General features: G+C 52.9%; 1 protein-coding gene across 1 annotated transcript; it reads right to left on the bottom strand.

The window, feature by feature from the left end:
* Window positions 1–527: 527 nt before the first annotated feature.
* Window positions 528–20,212, bottom strand: CRTC2 (CREB regulated transcription coactivator 2). Its single transcript, XM_026723347.2, is given in 17 exon segments — window positions 528–1,790; window positions 2,915–3,149; window positions 3,305–3,522; window positions 3,525–3,552; window positions 5,277–5,725; window positions 6,146–6,390; window positions 7,731–7,755; window positions 7,758–7,779; window positions 7,906–7,988; window positions 9,017–9,046; window positions 9,744–9,766; window positions 9,768–9,845; window positions 12,049–12,117; window positions 13,173–13,234; window positions 13,410–13,526; window positions 14,383–14,484; window positions 19,652–20,212. Coding segments are annotated over 17 exon segments (2,556 nt in total). The 3' UTR covers window positions 528–1,581.
* Between the last annotated feature and the right edge of the window lie 713 nt (window positions 20,213–20,925).

The following is a 20,925-nucleotide window of genomic DNA, read 5'->3' as shown; positions in this document are numbered from 1 at the left end:
GGAAAGGTTAAGAAAACCTGCAGATCCCGCTCTGCCCTTGCTCTCTGCACGTGCTCTCGGGAATATCCTTGCATCGCGGTGCTCTTGGATGGAGCCGAATTCGGATTCTGGACTCGACGATTCTGGACTCGACGTCACTGGATGTGGGGTGCATTTGGGGGCGAGGGAGGGAGGGAGTGAGGAAGCCCACCACCGCACCTCCAAAAAGTGAGCACTGACCTTTGCTCAAAGCTGGCTGGGAAGACGAGACGGACGGAACGGAGTCGCCCTCCAAAAGGGGCCGAGGTGGACTGGCCGGCACAAACGGAAAAGGACACGTGTTCGCTCTCCGTGGCTGTCTGGCTCTGTACACACACACACACATACACACACACAGACACACACACACACATTTGGAAGACGGGTGCGCCCGGAGGTTGTGACGGGCTAACAACCGCCTTATTCTGTCGATATATTCTGATTTTCGGTCAGGGTGCGAGAGAGAGAGAGAGAGAGAGAGAACGACCACAAACGGAGAACGGGGAACATCATGATAATTCACATGTATTTAAAAAATAATAATAAAATCATTCTGGTTCATGTCCTCCTCAAAGGGGAGGTAAGTGGAACGAGGCAACAAGTTGGGTCTGTGGCTGACCCAGCTGGGGGGGGGGGGGGGGTTGTCTTCCCACCATTTCCCCCCTCCCCTCGCCCCCCACCCCCGCCCCTCTGCTGCTGGCTGCTCCGACGCCCGACGGATTAAGAATGCAAAAGTTAGAAGTGCCTTAACTAGGAAAATTATTCTCCTTCATCTCTCCAAGGTGGGGGGGGGGGGGAACATGGCAGTTTTGAGACAGAGAGAGAAGAGGAAGAGGAGGAAGAGGGAAAAAAAACGGAGGAAGGGTTATGTACAGACTTCTTTAAAAATAAAATTAAAAAGACAGCAAAGAAATCGATTAGGCGAGAAAAGGGAAACGATAAACAAACATGATTGACATTCTCTCTTCTGTCCTCCCTCCGGGAGCCACCTTGTCGGGGGAACGAGACCCGGGGCGAAAGACATCCGAGATGCTTTCACATCGCCCCGTCCCTTGATTCGAGGGGTTCAGAAAGTGACACACGCAAACACACACCCCGGTCTCGCCCAACCCGGATACATCTGGGAAGGGGATTCCCCCTTCCTCGATTCTTCCGCTCGTACGGTCCATCCGACACCGGGTGCGTGTGAAAGGATCCCGCAGTCTCGTTGCCTGCTCCTCGAGTCCCTTGACCCCAGGGCCGGGCTTAACCTCTCGGCCAAGCTTAGGAGCGTTCAAGCTACTGAAGCTACAGGGGTCTCCCCCCCCCCTCCCCAGGTGTGTGTGTGTGTGTGTGTGTGTTTGTGGGGAGGAGGGGAAACGCGGCGTTTGGGAAAACGGGGAGGAAGCAAAGCGCGAATCGTCCGCTTCTGTCTTGATCCCCCTCCGAGGATTGGCAAACGCGGCCCGTTTGATTCTCCACGGCTCGTGAGGATCCCGCTCTTCCTGCTAGAGTCGGGGTGGTGGGTGTGGGGGAGTTCGTAGCGTTGGGGGGTTGGGGTGTCTCTGGTCAACCCCTTCTGGTTCACTGGAGCCGGTCGGTGCGGAAGGAGTCTTCGACAGACGGGTCACTCAGCAGGACATAAGGGTTGCTCAGCATATTGAGTCCGTCCAAGCTCAGCGGCTCGATCTTCAGGTCCTCGTCCAGGCCCAGGGAAGCCGTGTCCATTTCGAAGCCCGGCATGCCCGCCAGGATGCTGACGAATTCTTTGGAGATGCCAGGCGGGGAATCCCCTACGAAGGAAAAATCAAAGACACCCACAGCTACACAACGGGGGTGTTGGAACCCAAAGGCCCATTCGGGACCCGTGGCAGGCCGAAACTGCGCTCCCGAGAGCTAGGATGCAGAAGAACGCTAATCTATCCTACTCAATGGTGGGATGCAAATGTCTTAACCACCGGTTCTGTGGGCGTGGCCTAATTTGTGGGCATGGCTTGGTGGTCATGTGACTGGGTCGCCATGGCTTGTATGTAAATATTATAAATATTGATGTGAATATTGATTTTTTTTTAATAAAAAAGAGCAACTTTTACCCAAAAGAAAGCAAAGCAGGCAGGCAGATTTTGTTCACAGAATCACAGATTCATTCAGAGATCTACCTTTCCGCCATCTGCTGCCTGAGTCTGCACTGAAAAAATAGAAACTTCGGTCCTCAGGAAGGTTCAGCTCTGCTTTTAGATGAGCTAGAAAGCCAGAAATGCAACGATTTCCTGCTTTTCTAGCTAATCTAAATCTCCCCGCACAGCAGACGCTCGGGGGGGGAAAAGAAGGAAAAATAACCACTTAGCAGGCAAGTTTGATGGCGTGCAGACCAGCTAAGGAGTCCGTGGGAGGGGAGGGGAACAACCGGTTCTATAGAACCGGTCCAACCAGGGAGAATCCCATCCCACTCCTACTGTTACAACTACAACATTTGTGTCGGGAGCACCAAAACGGGTTGAAAGGATTGGACTGTGGTATCCCCATTGCCGGGGTGGGAGGGTGGGAGGCCCAGTTGGGGGCTCCTTCTGTGTCCCCGTTAAGTTGTCCGCCAAAGTGGTACCCATCTATCTACCCACGGTTCCTCTGCTTTCAAACTACTGGCATTGGCAGGAGCTGGAGCGAGGATGGGAACTCCTCCCACCTCGTGACAGCAACCACAAAGTCTCCAACGCGAACCTTCTCGGCGTCCTAACCCGCCGAGCAAACTCTGCTCCCAAATCCGCCCGATCTCGTTTGATTTTTTTCGACGAGACCGGGGGGGAGTGTCCCGAGAGGTTTGGGAGCCGTCCGTTCAAGAGCGGAAGGCGGTTGCTTCCGGGCGGCCGACGTTCAACACCCCCACCTACGCCGCTGCAAAACAGCGGGCGACTGTTACCTGTGAGAATGTTAGGAATAGGACCATGGCGGCTGCAATTGCTCAGGTTCTGACGACCAAGGAAGTGGGGATCATTCATAGCGGTGCTGTTGCTGCTGTGGCCGCCCCCTCCACCCGCCGGCGGCCCCATGTTGTCGCCCGGCGAGTAATTTAAGGCACCCATGTCTTCCGCGAAGGCGTTGCTGTTGAAGGCAAAACCTCCCGTCATGTTGTCGACAAAGCCATATTGGTCGAACTGCGGGGAGAAGAGAAGGAGCATACGTCCCGTCATCGGAGGGTTGTCTTCGGCGCTGAGCAGGGGTGGGGTGAGACTATGTGGCCCCCAGAGATCCCCCTGCCCGCCACTACGAGCCTGGGAAATGAAGAAGTGGGGGGGGGTTTGAAACTCACGTTGCCGAAGCCGAAGTCACCCAACGGCTGGTTGAGCTGGTGCTGGAGCATGGAATTCGGCTGGTAATGCGCCGGGTAGGGACAGGGCGGTTGAGACGACGGCTGGCGGGTTTGAGGAGAGGTCAGGACTCCTCCAGGCACCGGGTGCTGGGACTTTTGGCTGTGCTGAAGGAGCACGCCTGGCTGGCTGTAAGGGTAGGGCGGAAGCCGCTGCTCTGCGGGAGCTTGCTGGTGTCCAACGGTACACCCTGGAGGCGGGAGGGGACAGTCAGAAAGGGGGAACGCCCACGGGTGGGGGGCAATGTAGTCCTTTGGGGAGGGGAGGGGCCGCCCTTCGCACCTGCTACATTGAGGAGTCAAACTCAAGGCCGCGGGGTGCTGAGATCTGGCCTTGGAAACAGCGACGGCCCGGACCGCGGTGCCTCGGGCAATGAAAATGGCGCTCAGGATGGCAGCGGGCGGCCCTCCGGAACTCCCTTTTCGTTGGCCGAGGGTTGCAGGAGACCGTCGCAGCCGAAAACGGAGCTCGGGAGTCCGTTCCCATTGGCGGAGTGCTCGGGCCCTCACAGGTGCCCCCCCCGCCCCCACCAGACACGAGTGACATTGAGCTGGCCACGTCCACCCTGGCCACGCCCGGCCCCCGCCCACCCACCCCCAGGTCAAAGAACCCTGATTTGTACCTCAATTAAATCGAGTTTGACACCCCCGTGCGCTCAGGGTAGGGCAGCGATGGCGAACCATTTTAGAAACCGAGTACCCAAACCGGAACAGGCGGGCACGCAAATGCATGTGTGCGTGCCAAGCACCGGAAACCCAAAGACCAGCTGGCCGGTGTGTGCGTGGCTGTTTTTTTGGCCATTTGGGGTGCTGTTTTCAGGCTATTTTGGGGGGTCGTTTTAGGCCATTTTCCAGCTGTTTTCGGGGCCATTTTCAGGCTGTTTTTCGGCCCCAAAAATGGCCTGGAAATGAACCAAAAAGGGCCCTGTTTTTTGGTTCTTTTCCAGTGCTCCCTCACCCACAAAAGACCAGCTGCCAGAAACCAGAAACCCAAAGACCAGCCGGCCGGTGGGCGCGTGCCTGTTTTTTGGCCCTTTGGTGGGGGGCTGTTTTCAGGCTATTTTTTGGGCCGGTTCTCCAGTTGTTTGGTGGCTGTTTTCAGGGCCGTTTCTCAGGCCGTTTTTTCAGCCCGCAAAATAACCTGCAGAAAGGCCTGAAAACAGCCCCAAAAGGGACCTGTTTTTTGGCCTTTTTCCGGTGCTCCGTCACCCGCAAAAGACCATAGCTCTTAAGTTGGGTGAAGCTGGACCCCTGCCCACCTCAACCCCCGCCCCAAGAAGGCACGGCCTCCGAAGGATTTCAGATTGCCCTCCGTTTACGAGCAGAACGGAGTTCCCAGTTTCTGTCCCCCGACACAACTGTGTCTGGGAACGGCGTAAAAAAACAACAACACCTCACTTCGCTCCCTCGCTCAGCGACAAAGAGCACTGAGACTCCGTCGTGGTCGTAAAGTCGAGGACGACTGACCTTGAGATACCAGGACCAGAAAGGGGAAGAACTGGAAGCGGTCCTTAGAAGGGACAGAGAGGGAAGGTGGCTGAAGTTGAAATGAAATGGGAAAAGAAAAGTGAAGCACACAGAAGGAAGGAAGGAAGGAAGGAAGGAAGGAAGGAAGGAAGGAAGGAAGGAAGGAAGGAAGGAAGGAAGGAAGGAAGAAGGAAGGAAGAAGGAAGGAAGGAAGGAAAGAAGGAAGGAAGGAAAGAAGGAAGGAAAGAAGGAAGGAAGGAGGGAAGGAAGGAAGGAAAGAAGGAAAGAAAGAAAGAAGGAAGGAAGGAAGGAAGGAAGGAAAGAAGGAAGGAAGGAAGGAAGGAAGGAAAGGAGGAGGAAGAAAAGAGGGGTGTGGAGCACAAGGGGAAGGGAGTCTCACATACACTCCCGTCACCAGCCCCCTCCTTCTCCCCTCCTGGGTGCATACCTGGGTGATGGAAGACAATGTGGGTGACATGGTTGGCGAAAACTGTTTGGGGTGCTGTCGTCTCGCGTCTCCAGCCATGGGGAGAGTTAGGGGACTGAGGGGAACCCTGCGCCGAGGAGAAGCGTTCAGAGGGGCGTAGGAGGCAGCCGGGGAGGAAGCAGTGGAGGAGGAGGAGGAGGAAGAGGAGGCCGGGCCCCCAAAGCCGGGAGGAGGAGGCTGGTGGTGCGGCGGGGGCAGCCGGGGGTTAGGCGGGATGGGCGGCATCACGTGGGCGCCCAGCGAGGTGGGGAGGGAGGGGTTGCTGAGGGAGGTGGAGAGCGACGGGGTGCTGAGGGAGGAAGGCATGGACTGGCTGCTGAGGGGGGAGGGGGCCAGGCGCAGGGCGGGGGCGTTAAGCGAGGACTGGAGGCAGGGGTTACTGAGGGAGCTCTGCATAGATGAACACAGGCCTGCGTGGACACACACAAAAAAAAACACAGACACACACACATGAGAACAAAAAGAGGCATAAATCCATGGGACAACCGAAAGACACACACACAGACACACACACACACAAAAGATGGCTGACTATAGCCACGGTGTATCGTGGCCTCCGGGGACGTCCGGTGGTTTCCGCGGCGGTGAAAGAATGGCGATCTCTCTTGTCCCGGAACCGGGCTGGAGAAACGGTTCGATTTGACACACGCGTACAACACACACACACACACACACACACACACACACACAAATGGAATAAAATGCCAAACATCTGCCAGGAGACATGAGAAAATGGATGGGGCATCCTGACATTATCACCCTTTCCCTGTCCGGCGACACATCGTCGGAGAAGAATTCCCACCACCCCCACCACCCCCGCGAACCGGTACCTGGAGGTTCGTAGGCGTGGCCGAGGCCCATCCCGCCGCTGATCCCCAGGTGCGTCATGGTGTTGGCCAGGTTGCTGGTGCTGCTCCCGCCGCTCAGGCTGGGGTAGGCCGACTCTTCCGGGTCGAGGGGTGTAGGCAACGGAGACGGGAAGTGCAGGTTGGTCAGATCGGGCAGGGATCCTCCCGTATTGAGGTTGGACGGGATGAGAGGCAGGTTGGCCGGCTGGTCGGGGGAGGGGAAGATGCTGGAGGGAGGAGGGAAAGAGGGAGGGGTGGGGGAAAAGGGTGAGATGAATGGAGTTGGAAGGGACCTTGTAGGTCATCTAGCCCAACCCCGTCCACCCAAGCGGGAGACCCTACACCATTGCTGACAGATTACAGATTAACAAGAGTTGGAAGGGACCTTGTAGGTCATCTAGTCCAACCCCCACCCCGCCCACCCAAGCGGGAGACCCTACACCATTGCTGACAGATGGCAGTCCAGTCTCTTCTTGAAAGCCTCCAGGGATGAAGCTCCCACAACCTCCAAAGGCAACTTCTGTCCCATTGAATATAGAATACCAAAGTTGGAAGGGACCTTGTAGGTCATCTAGTCCAACCCCCACCCCACCCACCCAAGCGGGAGAACCTACACCATTGCTGACAGAGGGCAGTCCAGTCTCTTCTCGAAAGCCTCCAGGGATGGAGCTCCCCACAACTTCTGACGGCAACTTCTCCCCCATCGAATATAGAGTTGGAAGGGACCTTGTAGGTCATCTAGTCCAACCCCTCTGCCCAAGCAGGAGACCCTACACTATTCCTGACCGATGGCAGTCCAGTCTCTTCTCGAAAGCCTCCAGGGATGAAGCTCCCACAACCTCCAAAGGCAACTTCTGTTCCAGGGGTTGATGGTTTCTCAGTGTCAGAAAATTCCTCCTTATTTCCAGGTTGAATCTCTCCTTGGTCAGTTTCCATCCATTCTTCCTTGTCTGGCCTTTGGGTGCTTTGGAGAACAGCTTGACCTCCACTTCCTCCTCCTCTCTGGGGCAGCCCCTCAACTATTGGAAGATGCTCTCCTGTCTCCCCTGGTCCTTCTCTTCCCTAGACTAGCCAGGCCCAGTTCCTGCAACCGTCCGTCGTATGTTTGAGCCTCCAGTCCCCTCATCGTCCTGGTTGCTCTTCTCTGGTCATTCTTCTAGAGTCTCAATATCCTTTTTTATATATATACTCATCCTGCATGCTCATTTGTGCCAACTCTTGCCACAGCTCCCCGCAGGGAGAAATCTCGCCCGCCCCGTCTTTGCCCTTTAGCAGCTACCTTTCTACCAGTGGCGAGATCATTATTATTGTTAGAATTTAGAATTTGACCTTGAGGGTCACTGCATTCCACGAAGGCCATGAAATTGGAAATGGGGATCTTTAACCCAAGCCGGAAGGTCGAAATTCAAGGCCTTTTGTTTCGCCGGCTGCGCCCCGGCCGTCTCCAAGCCCCCCCCCCCCCCCTGGCTCAAAAAGAGAAGCAGAGTTGACTCGATGGGTTTGGGATCTGACGGGATCGGAGAAAAACGACACCGCGATGAGAAAGGAGGACTCCGCGGCTACTTACTGGATTCCAGGCACCTCGCAGGATCGGGCCGGGCGGAAGAGGAGGAGAGCTGAAGAAGAGAGAAACCACCTGTTATTGGATGGGGGAAGGGTGGGGGGGTGGAGAAGGGGGAGAGGCCACGAGGGAGGGGGCGAAGCTTCCCCCCTGGAACCGAGGGGGGTCGACTGGCACCCACCTTCTTGGTGTCCCAAGGTTTGAGCGACTGCTTCCCGTCGTCCAAGAGGCTCTCTTCGATGGAAGGCACTTGGAAAAGGAACACTGGGGAGAGGAGGGGAGAGAAGGGTGAGGAGGCTGCCTCAGGTTCCCACAAGGGAGTTTTAGGGGAAGGAGGAGAGAAAGGGAGGAGAGAGAGAAGAGAGAGAATGAAAAAGAAGAGACCAGAAGAGAAAAAGAGAAGAGAAGAGAATAAAAAAGAAGAGACCAGAAGAGAGATGAGAGAATAAGAGATCAGAAGAGAAGAAACCAGGAGAGAGAAGAAAAGAGAAAGAGAGGAGAGAGAGAGAAGAGAGAGAATGAAAAAGAAGAGACCAGAAGAGAAAAAGAGGAAACAGGAAAGAGAAGAAAGGAGAAGAGAAAAAGAGAAGAAAGAGAGAACAAAAGAGACCAGAAGAGAAGAAACCAGGAGAGAGAAGAAAAGAGAAAATAAAAGAAACCAGAAGAGAGGAGAAAAAAGGAAAGAGGAAAAGAAAGAAGAAAAAAGAGAAGAAACCAGGAGAAAAAAAGAGAGAATAAATGAGAAGAGACCAGAAGAGAAAAAAGGAAAGAGATGAACGAGAAGAAAAGAGAAGAAACCAGAAGAGAGAAAAAGAAAAGAGAGAATAAGAGAAAATAAGAGACAAGAGAAGAAAAAAAAGGAAAGAGAAAAGGAAAGAGGAACGAGAAGAGAAGAAAGCAGAAGAGAAAGAGAATAAAAGAGAAAATAAAACAGAAGAGAAGAGGAAAAAGAAAAGAGGAAAAGAAAGAAGAGAAAAGAGAAGAAACCAGGAGAAAAAGAAAAGAGAGAATAAATGAGAAGAGACCAGAAGAGAAAAGAAAAGATGAACGAGAAGAGAAGAAACCAGAAGAGAGAAAAAGAAAAGAGAGAATAAAAGAGAAGAGACCAGAAGAGAAAAAGGGAAAGAGCAAAAGAAAAGAAAAGAGAATAAAAGAGACCAGAAGAGAGAAGATTCCAGCCTCCTCTCCCACTTTTCCCACTCGTGAAACTAAGACAAAAATAACCCAACTTGGAGAAGCCAATGCTCATCTGATGGGGACAAGCCAAGAAGTCGAGACTTCAGCCTCCTTACCTTTGCTATCCGTATCTGTATCTAGGTAACCTTAAAAAGAGGGAGAGAGAGAGAGAACAAAGAAAATGTAATAAAAAGAATAAAACAAAAATAGCAACGAATAATTAATTGTTGGGCCTATAAACTCCCAGACCCTCCCCTTCCTCCTGGGCCTTCACGCAGGTCGAGACCCCTTGCTAGGGATAAATTTAAACCTTCCTTGGGATGGGCTCCTCTTAAAATCAGTGCTTCTCATGTCAGTTGGCCCTGTGAAGAGAGGGGTGGACTTCAACTCCCAGGATTCCCATGGCCGGCTGGGGAATTCTGGGAGTTGAAGTCCACCCCCTCTTCAAGGGGCCAACTTTCGAGAAACATGGCTACACGCTTGAAGTCTCCACCACCACCATCACTTTCTTTTAAAGAGCCCATAATCCTTTGCGGAGTGGAGTCTGGCCAACTGAATGGAGCCGAGGGTTTTCCTGGCCGGATACCTTTCCTGTTGCCAGGGCTGAGTTATATTCAGCAGATACCTTCTCAACCCGCTCTTCCTTCAAAGCCATTGAAAGCAGCCGCTTCTCTTCCCAACAAGGACCATCAAACCACCGTTAAAACCATCGTCTCGAACCGACGGGGAAGATGCATCCGGCAAAGACCACCCCAAATCCTAGCTGGAGCGTGCCCCCACCCCACCCACCCCCGGGCCTCTCGCAAGACCCACGCTGCGCTAGGACCCCCGCAAGCCACTCACCGCTCTTACGATTGGGAGGGGCCCGCCTGGGAGGGTCCCAGGTAGGTGTTTGGTGGGTTCGGGTTCATCACGCTGGTGTGCAGGGCCGAGTCCGAATTTGTCCTGCTTGCAAAAGAGAAGGCGGAATTAAAAAGAAATAAAATAAAAAAGAGTTTAAATCTTAACTCCTGGGGGAAAAAAAAAAAACCCTGATCCAGCTAGTCCTTGGCTTACAAACAGTTCGTTTTGCGACGGTTCGGAGTTACGAGGGCAGTGGGGACGGGAAAGGGGGGCTTAGGGCCGTGTTTCAGACTTACAACCGTCGGCCGCCTCCTTGCTGTCACACGAGCCAAATTCAGAAGCTTTTGGGCAAACCGACTCGTATTTACGACGGTTGCAGCGTCCCCGGGGGAGGGGAGGTTGGTGGTCCAGGCCATCCCCTTTTGGCGACCTTCTCACCAGCCCAAGTCAATGAGCCCGATTCGCTTAACGACTGGGTTACTAACGTCAGCTGTTCGCTGAACCACGTTGGCGGGCGAGGTGGTGAAAAACCCGCCCGACCAATGCCTCCCTTAGCGACAGGAAACTTTTGAGCCCGGCTGGGGTCGCAAGTCGAGGTTAACTTTAGATTGGCACAGCACCTCCCTCCTCCATCGGCCTTGCCAGCTGGCTCTGAGTTCAAAACATGGCAGCAAGCAGCAGCCCGGGGGGAGGAGGAGAGGTTGCGTGTTAGCGAAGCTGCCAGAGATTGATTTTTTCTTTCTCCCTTCCTCCTTCCCTTTCTTTCTTCCTTTCCTTTTTTTCCTTCCTTCCTTCCCTTTTTTCCCTCCCATCCTCTTTCTCTCTTGTTCCTCCTTCCCTCCCTTTCTTTTCTTTTTCTTCCTTCCTTCCCTTTTCTTTTTCCCTCCCTCCCTCTTACTTTCTCTTGTTCCTCCCTTCTTCCTTTCCTTTTTTTCATTCCTTCCCTCTTTTTCTTTCCTTCCTTCCTTCCCTTTCTCCCTCCCTTCTCTCCTTTCTCTCTTGCTCCTCCCTCCCTTTCTTCCTTTCCTTTTTTTCATTCCTTCCCTTCTTTTTCTCCCTTCCTTCCTTCTTTCCTTCCTCTCTTGCTCCTCCCTCCCCCTTTCTTTCCTTTCATTTTTCTTCCTTCCTTCTCTCCCCCATTCCCTCCCTTTCCTCCCTTCCTTCTCTCCCTCCCTCCCCTTTTCTTTCTCCCTCCCTTCCTCGCTTTTTCCTCCCTCTCTCCCCCTCCCTTCGTCTCTCACTCTCTTTCTTGCTTTCTCTCTCTCTCTCTCTTTCAAAGCTCCCTTTCCACCCTTTATCTTTTTAACAATGTCTTGGGGGAACAAACAGAGGGCGGGGGGCGGTTTGGCCACTGCAGTTCTTCCAAAGGAACATAATGAGGGTCATTGTTGAGTTGTGAGCACATCGGCCTCCTCCATGGCCTTGTGCATTGAAGAAAGCAGCCGAGGGTTGTCTCTCTCTCTCTCTCTCTCTCTCTCTCTCTCTCTCTGTGTGTGTGTATGTGTGTGTGTGTGTCCTCAGGCCCATGAGAGGCAAACCAGAGGAAAGGAGAAGGAGCCCGGGCCTCGTTTTACTTTCCCCAAATTTCCAGGACTGGCAAAAGAGAGGAAACATATGTAAGAGAGATAAGCGCTGGGGAAGGAGGTGCGGAAAAATATTCTCCTAGGAAAATGTAATATTTTCCACTTTTAAAAAAGGCAGAATTGTTTCCCCTAAAAAGAGAAGTAGAAAGTAGGGAGGCAGAAGCTCGCCCCACCCACCTTTTGTTAAGGGGCGTTCAGGCCTGGGGCAGAGTATTCTACATTACAAAGGCCTCCACCCACCTCTCACCCATACGGCGCCTGGGAAGACTGCCGTCAGCCAGCAGCACTCAGGTAAAGCCTGTGGTCCGGGCAAAGCCTACAAAGTTAGCTAAGACACACACACATACCCCACCATCCCCTGGGTGTCTGACAGCCAACGGGATACATTTCTTACACGGGAACAGGAAACACGCCGGTGGGGCCCAACAGAGGTCATCTAACCAAGGGATGCTCAGCATCTCTGTCCTTTTTTCGCCCAGGAGCTCTGAGTCTGTCCTGTCCACCATCAAACCTTTCCAAGCAACTTTTCCCGCCACTTGGAACTGAACCCAGAAGGATATTTCTTCCAACACGAGGAAATATTTGGCTTTTTTGGGGGACGGGGTTCAGATTCACACGGGCCCAAAGCCTCTCAAGGTGCCATTTGTGGGAACGAAGGCTCGATTTAAAGAGGGGTGTGGGTAGGTGGGGGGGTAAAACACCTTGGGAGAAAAAGGAGTCACCTGTTGAGTGAGGCTGGCAGTCGAAACAAGCGTTCTTTCTCCGCGGAGAAATTGCTCCACGGCATCGTCCTTTGCAACAAAAAAAGAGAAACACCAGAGTTAGATGTTTGCAAATCTGGACTGTAGTTCCACAGGCTACCATTTGGGGGCAGAAACCCAGACAGGAGGTTCCTTTCTCGCCCTCTAGGGGCCGCCTCCGTCTCTGCTTACCCCAACACGGTCCAGAGATTGTAAAATTGGCCCAACTAGAGCAAGCAAACTGACAACCCTTGGAGAAAATTGTGTGTGTGTGTGTGTATGTTCCACTTCTGTGGTGACGTGCTTTGCGATGGTTGCAACTTATGACCGTCATTGCAGGGCTTGATTACGGTCATAACTTGAGGTGCAAGTAACCAAAAGGGGAAGAAGGAGACTGGGAGGAAAAACAGTGAGGAGGAAAATTAAATAAAAGCGAAGGATGGTAGCTGTGGGGTCCTTGGTGCTCTCTGGGTTGGGCTTGTTTTCTTACGGACGTTTCATGACCCAACTAGGTAACAGCATCAGTGCTAGGAGGAAGGGGGAGGTTGTGAAATGGAGGAGGAAAAAGAATGGAAAAAGAGGAGGAGGAGGAGGAGGAGGAGTTGGAAGAAGACTGTGGGGTCCTTAGTGCTCTCTAAACCTGGTTGATTGCCTACAGACATTTCATGACCCAACTAGGTAACAGCATCAGTGTTAGGAGGAAGGGGGTGGGTGGGTTGTGAAATGGAGGAGGAAAAAGAGCGGAAAAAGAGGAAGAGGAGGAGATGGAGGAAAACTGTGGAGGTGGAGGAAGACTGTGGGGTCTTTGGTGCTCCCTAAATCAGGTTGATTTCTTACAGACATTCTATGACCCAACTAGGTAACAGTATCAGTGCTAGGAGGAAGGGTTTTTTTTTTGGTGAAATGGAAGAGGAGATAGTGGAAAAAGAGGAGGTGGTGGTGAAGGAAGACTGTGGGGTCCTTGGTGCTCCCTAAACCAGGCTGATTTCTTGCAGACGTTTCATGACCAAGCTAGGTAACGGCATCAGCGCTAGTAGGGAAGGAGGCGTGCTCCCATTTTATATAGCAATGGCTCGCTCTGTCGGTAAAGTGCGGAAAAGACTCACCTTCTCCAGCTGGGCTCAGCAGGAGGGGACAGGTATGCCGGACTGTAAGGAGAACTGTCGATGTGATGGGAGGGGGGCGGGGTTAAGGAACACACAACGTTGTGTGTCAACAGCTATGTGGGTCGAATCCCGAAGGGGAATCCTTCTGCTCTTCCATCCCTGGAGAACCTCCAGCCCGAGCTGTGTTGCGCTCGCAAGCCAAAGGAAAGGAAAACCCGCCTTGAGGAGAAAGGATATTTGTCGTACGTAACGTCGCAGCGGCGAGATCATCCGGCGGGGATCCCGTTGCACCCGTTCCACCAGGCCGTGGTGCCGTGTGCCCCGGGCCGAGTCCAGCGGAGAATGGAGGGGACCCTGAAGGGGGCAAAGAAAGAGGCAGCGCGGTTGGGACAAGAGGGTGTGTGAAAGTGTGAAAATCTGAGGCGGGGGGGGTCTGCGAAATTGAGGAACAGGAACTTCCTGTTCATGGGTGTCAATTTCAATAATTTATGTGTCAATTTCAATAATTTATGTGTGGTGTCATTTTCAATAATTTGGATTGTCAATTTCAATAATTTATGTGTCAATTTCAATAATTTGGATTGTCAATTTCAATAATTTATGTGTCAATTTCAATAATTTAATGTGTCAATTTCAATAATTTGTTGTTAATTTCAATAATTTATGTGTCAATTTCAATAATTTGGGTTGTCAATTTCAATATTTTGTGTCAATTTCAATAATTTGGGTTGTCAATTTCAATAATTTATGTGTCAATTTCAATAATTTAGGTTAATTTCAATAATTTATGTGTTAATTTCAATAATTTGGGTTGTCAATTTCAATAATTTATGTGTCAATTTCAATAATTTATGTTGTCAATTTCAATAATTTGTGGACCTCAATACATCACATGCCTCAATTTCAATATCAATTCTGTGTCAATTCCAATAAACTGTGTGTCAATTCCAATACACAGTGTGTCCATTTCGGTGATTTTCTGCCAACCTCAGTAATCGGTACATCAATTCCAATACACGGTCAACTTCCACACATTATGCAGTCAATCTCAACAGTGATGTGTCCATTTCAGTACATCGTGTGTCAATGTCCCTATGCTGAGTGCCAATCCAGAGATTGGAAGATCCCTCCTTGCCAATCGGGGCAGGGACCCCACTCCAACCATCAGGGAAGATTTCCCCAGATGTTGGCTTGTTCCAACAGCGGTTACCTGAAACTCTGCTGCGCCGCTTCCGATCTGGTTGACGTTGGGCAGCGACCCACCGTAGTAAGGTCCTCGGCTGTGCGCCAGTCGTAACTTTTGAGCCTGCAACTGAAGGGCAGGATGAGAAACAGAACGGCGGTTAATTTCAGAGCCGGCCTGCACGGATCCTTCACTGGCCCTGGGGACACACACAGCGGCTTCGCAAAGCTGATGGACAGCATTCTTTCCGACATGACACAATCTCATTGTGTGCGCGCGCGCGTGTGCGTGCATGCGTGCGGGTGCGTGTGTGCACGTGTGTGCGTTCAACGTACAGTCCTGCAACAAGAGGCTCAAGCTAAACGAGAGCGAGAGGAAGAGGCTACCAAACTCTCTCCTGGCACCTCGACCCGTCGTGGTCGCCTCAACTTACGACAACAGACAGAGACTGAGACTGCCCGCTGCTAAGCCGTTGCGGGTCCGCGGTGCTCCGTTTTACGACCTTATTTTTGTCACGGTTTGTTCGGCGAAGTTTTTTTTTTCATTTTTTTTTTTTTGAAGAGGAGATTGGGACCACCCTTTGTCTGGAATGGGCTGGGCTCTCCTGCCCGAGCCAGGGGGTTGGACTAGAAGACCTCGGAGGTCCCAAAAGTTAAGAGAGACCCCAATCCCGTACGCGCCAGAGAGGCCTCATTTTAAGAGCTTCGGAAATGAGAGTGCTAGGGTTTTTTTGGGGGGTGCCTAAAACTGCCCCACTGCCCCCGGCATGAAAGAACGAGGGTTAAAAAAAACGACAGGCAATCCTCAATTTACGACGGTTCGTTTAGTGACCGGAAGTGTCAAAGGCACTGAAAAAAAAAAAGGACAATTTTTTTCCACACTCGACAACCGTGGCAGCCATCCCCCACGGCCACCCGATCAAAATTCCGACGCTTGGCAAAGGGGTTCGTATTTATGACGGTTGCTAAGTGTCCTCCAAGGGGTCAACCCATCATCCCCTTTCTGACCAGCTCTGCTTAACAACCGTGGTCCTAACAATGTAACCGCTTCCCTTAAAGCCAGGGCGGCTAGAAAGGCCACAACAATGGGGCGAAGCTCACTTAATAACGGCCTGGCTTAAGCCGTGGAAATTCTGGGGCTCGACCTGCGGTCGTAAGTCGAGGGATACCTGGAGATATTAGCGCCGGAAGAGGCCCTGGGGGACTGAGGATCTCTGCTTTGTTTGTCTACCTGGAAGGACTGGTTGGGGAAATATTTAGGACGGTCCCCTCCAGCTAACCAAACCTGCCTGCCGTGTCTATGAACAATTGCAGATTTACAGATTAACAGAGTTGGAAGGGACCTTGCAGGTCATCTAGTCCAACCCCCCGCCCAAGCAGGGGGAGACCCTACACCATTTCTGACAGGTACAAGTCTGGTCTCTTCTGGAAAGCCTCCAGGGATGAAGCTCCCATAACCTCTGAAGGCAACTTCTCCCCCATCGAATATAGAGTTGGAAGGGACCTGGCAGGTCATCTAGTCCAACCCCCTATCCAAGTAGGAGACCCTACGCCATTTCTGACAGAGGGGCAGTCCAGTCTCTTCTGGAAAGCCTCCAGGGATGAAGCTCCCACAACCTCCAAAGGCAACTTCTGTCCCATTGAATATAGAGTTGGAAGGGACCTTGTAGGTCATCTAGTCCAACCCCCGGCCCAAGCAGGAGACCCTACACCATTTCTGACAGATGGCAGTCCTGTCTCTTCTTGAAAGCCTTCAGGGATGAAGCTCCCACAACTTCTGAAGGCAACTTCTGTTCCATCGAATATAGAGTTGGAAGGGACCTGGTAGGGCATCTAGTCCAACCCTCTGCCCAAGCAGGAGACCCCTACACCATTTCTGAGAGAGGGCGGTCCAATCTCTTCTTGAAAGCCTCCAGGGATGGTAAATTAATTAACAGATTGATAGAGTTGGAAGGGACCTTGTAGGTCATCTAGTCCAACCCCCGGCCCAAGCAGGAGACCCTACACCATTTCTGACAGATGGCAGTCCTGTCTCTTCTTGAAAACCTCCAGGGATGAAGTTCCCACAACCTCCGAAGGCAACTTCTGTTCCGTTGGTTGAAATTTCTCCTTATTTCCAGGTTGAATCTCTCCCTGATCAGTTTCCATCCATTCTTCCTTGTCTGGCCTTTGGGTGCCTTGGAGAATAGCTTGACCTCCTTCCTCCTCTCTGTTATTAACCAGCTGTTTGGCCATATAACAGGGAGCATTTTATGGAGAGACCTGGAATAAGAGACCACACCAAGATACCCCCCCTTCCCCGCAAGCAAAATCAGATTTTTCCATGGGACTCAAACCAGACACACACAAACCCACCCACACCCCAAAAACTGAAACCTCGCACACCAACTCTTTGAATAAAGGAAGTGTCACATATCCAACCGGATGATGAATTAGAACCTGCCATTTCTGGGGCCACTTTAAGGTCAAGACGAGAAAACATTTCAGATTATTCATTGTTTCCTTCCTCTCTCGACCACCCTTGCAAAATAAAATAAAATAAAATAAAAAATAAAGACACCAAACCAGGTTGGTGAAGAAAAAAAGAAAGGGAGGGAGGGAGAAGGGAGAGAGAGAGAGAGAGAGAGAGAGAGAAAGTAAAGGAAGGAAGGGAAGAGAGGGAAGGAAGGAAAAAGAGAAAGGGAGGGAGGGAGAAGGGAAAGGGAAATAGAAAGTAAATAAAGAAAGCAAGGAGCGGAGAGAAGAGAGGAAAAGTAGGAAGGGAGAAAAGGAAGGAAGGAAGGAAAAAAGGAGGGATGGAGAAGGGAAAGAGAAAGTAAAGGAAGGAAGCAAGGAGGGAAGGGAGGAGAGGAAAAGATGGAAGGGAAAATTCAAGGGAAGGAAGGAAGGAAAAAGAAAGGGAGGGAGAGAGAAGGGAGAGAGAGAAAGAAAAAGTAAAGGAAGGAAGGGAAGAGAGGGAAGGAAGGCGAAAGAGAAAGGGAGGGAGAAGGGAAAGAGAAATAGAAAGTAAATGAAGAAAGCAAAGGAGCGGAGGGAAGAGAGGAAAAGCAGGAAGGGAGAAAAGGAAGGAAGGAAAAAGGAAGGGAAAGAGAAAGTAAAGGAAGCAAGGAGGGAAGGGAGGAGAGGAAAAGCAGGAAGGAAGGGAGGGAGAAAAGAGGGAGGGAGAGAGAAGGGAAGGATAGAAAGAAAAAGTAAAGGGAAGGAAGGAAGCAAAGGGAGGGAGGAAGTAAAAAAATAAACAAACATCCCGACCGGCTCCAGAGGCAACAATAACCCTGGTCCACGTCTAACCATGTTGGTTAGGGTCTTCCAGCAGAGGGAACTTGGGAATACCCTCCAAGCCACACCGGCTGGGCCAGGACGTCTGAGCCCCCCAAAAGACCCCCAGACCCAGCCATCCCATCCCGCCTCAGGCATCATCGGGCCGAAGCCCCCACCTCTCGGAGGGGAACCTTCCCACCCCCCAATGGGCATCTCCTCCGGTGGGCTGACCGTCCACTCCGGCCCGCCGGACGGCGATGCCCCAAACGCCAAGGCTCCAAGATGGTGGCGTCCCGCCCGCGTGTTTTTCTCGTCCTCTGTCCAGGCTAATTTTAACCCCACCACCCTCTCCGGGGACACCCGCTTTCCCAGGAGAGGCCGGACGGAGGCAACGACGCCACCGTCACAACTTGTGTAGGACACAATTCTCCAGCCGGTCCCGTTTTCTCAAAATTCTCCAGAATATTCCACAGGATCCAGTTGCAAAAATGGTGATTTTTGGTGTGCGTGTGTGTATGTGTGTTAGTAAATGGGGTGCAATGAGAGATAGGAAACCCTCCCCCCCAATTCCAAAGATGCCTTTCCCCCCTCCACAATTTACGGCCAGTCCTCGACTTACGGCTACCAAGGAGCCCCGTATTTCCATGGCTAACTGAGCGTGAAATGTGTCATGTTTTCGTCCCCCCCCCCCGTCTTACGGTCTTTCTTGCCACCGTCGTTAAAGCGAATCACAGCCCTCGTTAAATTAGTCAGGCGGTCATTAAGTGAATCCCCGGCTTCCCTCCTTCCCCCTCAATGAATTTGCTTGTCAGAAAGTTGTAAAAGGGGATCAGGTGACACTTCCCCACCCCAGGGATGCTGTAACTGTCGTAAGTCCGAGTCGGCTGGCAAGCGTTTGAATTTAAAGGGGACCAGGGGGAGGATGCGACGGTCGTTAAGTGAGAAGAACAGTCGGAAGACACACGCCCCGTCCTCAAAGGACATTCCCAGCCAGAGACCCTCCCCCCCCATTCCCCCCCCCCACTCCAGTGGTCCAGCCTTCCAACCAGGACAGCCCCATGGGTGGGTGGGTGGGTGGGTGAAAAGGCCCAGAGGCCCCCTTTGGGCAGGGGAGGATGGGCATGAGAACCCCAGATGCCTCCATGGGGAGGGATGAGAGTCGGGCCAGAAGGCAAAGGATGGGAACTGTAGTGGGGAAGAAGGCGAGGATGATGGGAGCGGAACCCATCGCCTCTAAAAGGGGCCGTGAGCCCTGGGGAGGGGGAGCAGCCGAGGATGATGGGTGGGGTAGTCCGTCCCTCTCCAGAGACCCCCAACTCAAACTAGGCCGAGGATGATGGGTGGGGTAGTCCATCCCTCTCCAGAGACCCCCAACTCAAACTAGGCCGAGGATGATGGGTAGGACAGTCCATCCTTCTCCAGACCCCCAATTCAAGCTAGGCAGAGGATGATGGGTGGGACAGTCCATCCCTCTCCAGAGACCCCCAATTCAAGCTAGGCAGAGGATGATGGGTGAAATAATCCATTCTTCTCCAGAGACACCCACCCACCCCCGCAAACCCAGGCTAGGCAGAGGATGATGGGTGGGACAGTTCAGACCCAATACAAGCTAGGCAGAGGACGATGGGTGGGGGAGTCCAGCCCTCTCCAGGGACTTCAACTCAGGCCTGGCAGAGGATGATGGGTGAGATAACCCACTCCGCCTTCGAGACCCCAATTCAAGCTAAGCAGAGGATGATGGGGTGGGCTAGTCCATCCCTCTCTCAGGGACCCCCCCAACCCAGCCTAGGCAGAGGATGATGGGTGAGATAATCCACCCTTTTCCAGAGACCCCCTAAACTCTCAAACTGGGCAGGGGATGATGGGCGGGACAGTTCCCCCCTCCTCTCCAGAGCTCTGAGCTCAGGCCAGCGCAGGACGATGGGCCCCCGAGTCGCCCCCTCCCGCGGGCAGCCCCCTCCCCGACCGGAAGTGACTCCTCGACCGGAAGCGCCCCTCTTTCCTCCCCCCGCCCTCCGTCCGTCCCCGCCGCTTACCCGGGTGGTGCCGAGCTCCATCATCACCTCCTCGAAGGCCGCCGTCTCCTCGGCCTGCCGCTGCTTCTGCAGGGCGATCTTCTCGCTGAACTTGCGCGGGTTGGACGCCGCGGAAGAAGACGAAGCGGCGGCTGCCGGGGAAGACGAGGAGGCCGAGGAGGCGGCGGCGGAGGACGACGAGGAAGCCCCGCCGCCGCCGCCGCCTCCTCCTCCTCCGCCTGAGGACGAAGAGCCCGGCGCGGCGGCCCCGGAACCCCCGCCGCCGCTGCCGCCGCCATCTTGCTCCGCCGCCGCCGCCGCCTCAGCGGCCTCCTCCTCCTCCTCCTCCCCCCACCCTCGCGCCCCGCCCCTCGCGCGCAAGCCCGCGCAGGGCACGCCGGGAAAGCGAGTGCACCGCCCTCTCGGACCCCTCCGGGAGGGGGAAAAAAAACAACCCTCCCCTCGGGACTCCCGCTCCCCGGCCTGTCTCGCGCAGGCGCGGATCGAGGCGGAGGGCCACCCACCCACCCCACCCTCACGCGCGGGGCACCCCGGGAGATGGAGTCCCCCGTCGTCCCCCATCCCCCGCGCGACGCGGATGCTCTGGCCCCAGGGCCCGCGGGGACTCCCTTTCCCGGCGGGCACCGCGCGCGCGCGCTGAGCTTCTCTCCCGGCCAACCGTGTCTCTGGGCACGCACAGAGTGCTTTCCCCGCTTGTCTTTTGCCGCCTATAAATTGATAAAATAAATCGACAGTTTGGCTGTTTGCGCTGGGTTCGGCATTCTGGCCCCACCCCATTTACAGTTCAATCTAAAAAAAAAAAATCTTTTATTCTGTTAAAAGTGATTCAATTCTTCTAATGTATTACTATCTATCCAATTGTCAGAAATGGGGTACGGTCTGGATAACCTCGAAGACCCCTTCCAACTCTGTTAATCTAATCTAAACCTAACCTATCATCTGTGTATCCATCCATCCTCAATCCATTTGTCAGAAATGGTGTAGGTTCTCCTGCTTGGGCAGGGGGTTGGACTAGATGACCTCCAAGGTTCCTTCCAACTCTAATTTAATCTACCACCTGCCTACCTTATCCTGGGGACCTACAACCTCCATGCCATTCCTCACCCTTCTTTAATCTTCCTTTCTATTTTGCTTTCCATTCCCTCTTTTATATATTTTCTTTAATTTAATTCATCTTCACTAAAAGAAAACCACTCCAGGTCCCCACTCTTAATATAATTTTGTGTAAAGGAAAATAACCTTTGTTATTTGGGTCCTTGACTTGCAACCATTTC

This window comes from Pseudonaja textilis, chromosome 16, assembly GCF_049901715.1.
Source record: "Pseudonaja textilis isolate UNSWEBS1 chromosome 16, rPseTex1.2, whole genome shotgun sequence".
Lineage (NCBI taxonomy): Eukaryota > Metazoa > Chordata > Lepidosauria > Squamata > Elapidae > Pseudonaja > Pseudonaja textilis.
This window is presented reverse-complemented; position numbering and strand designations above follow the sequence as displayed.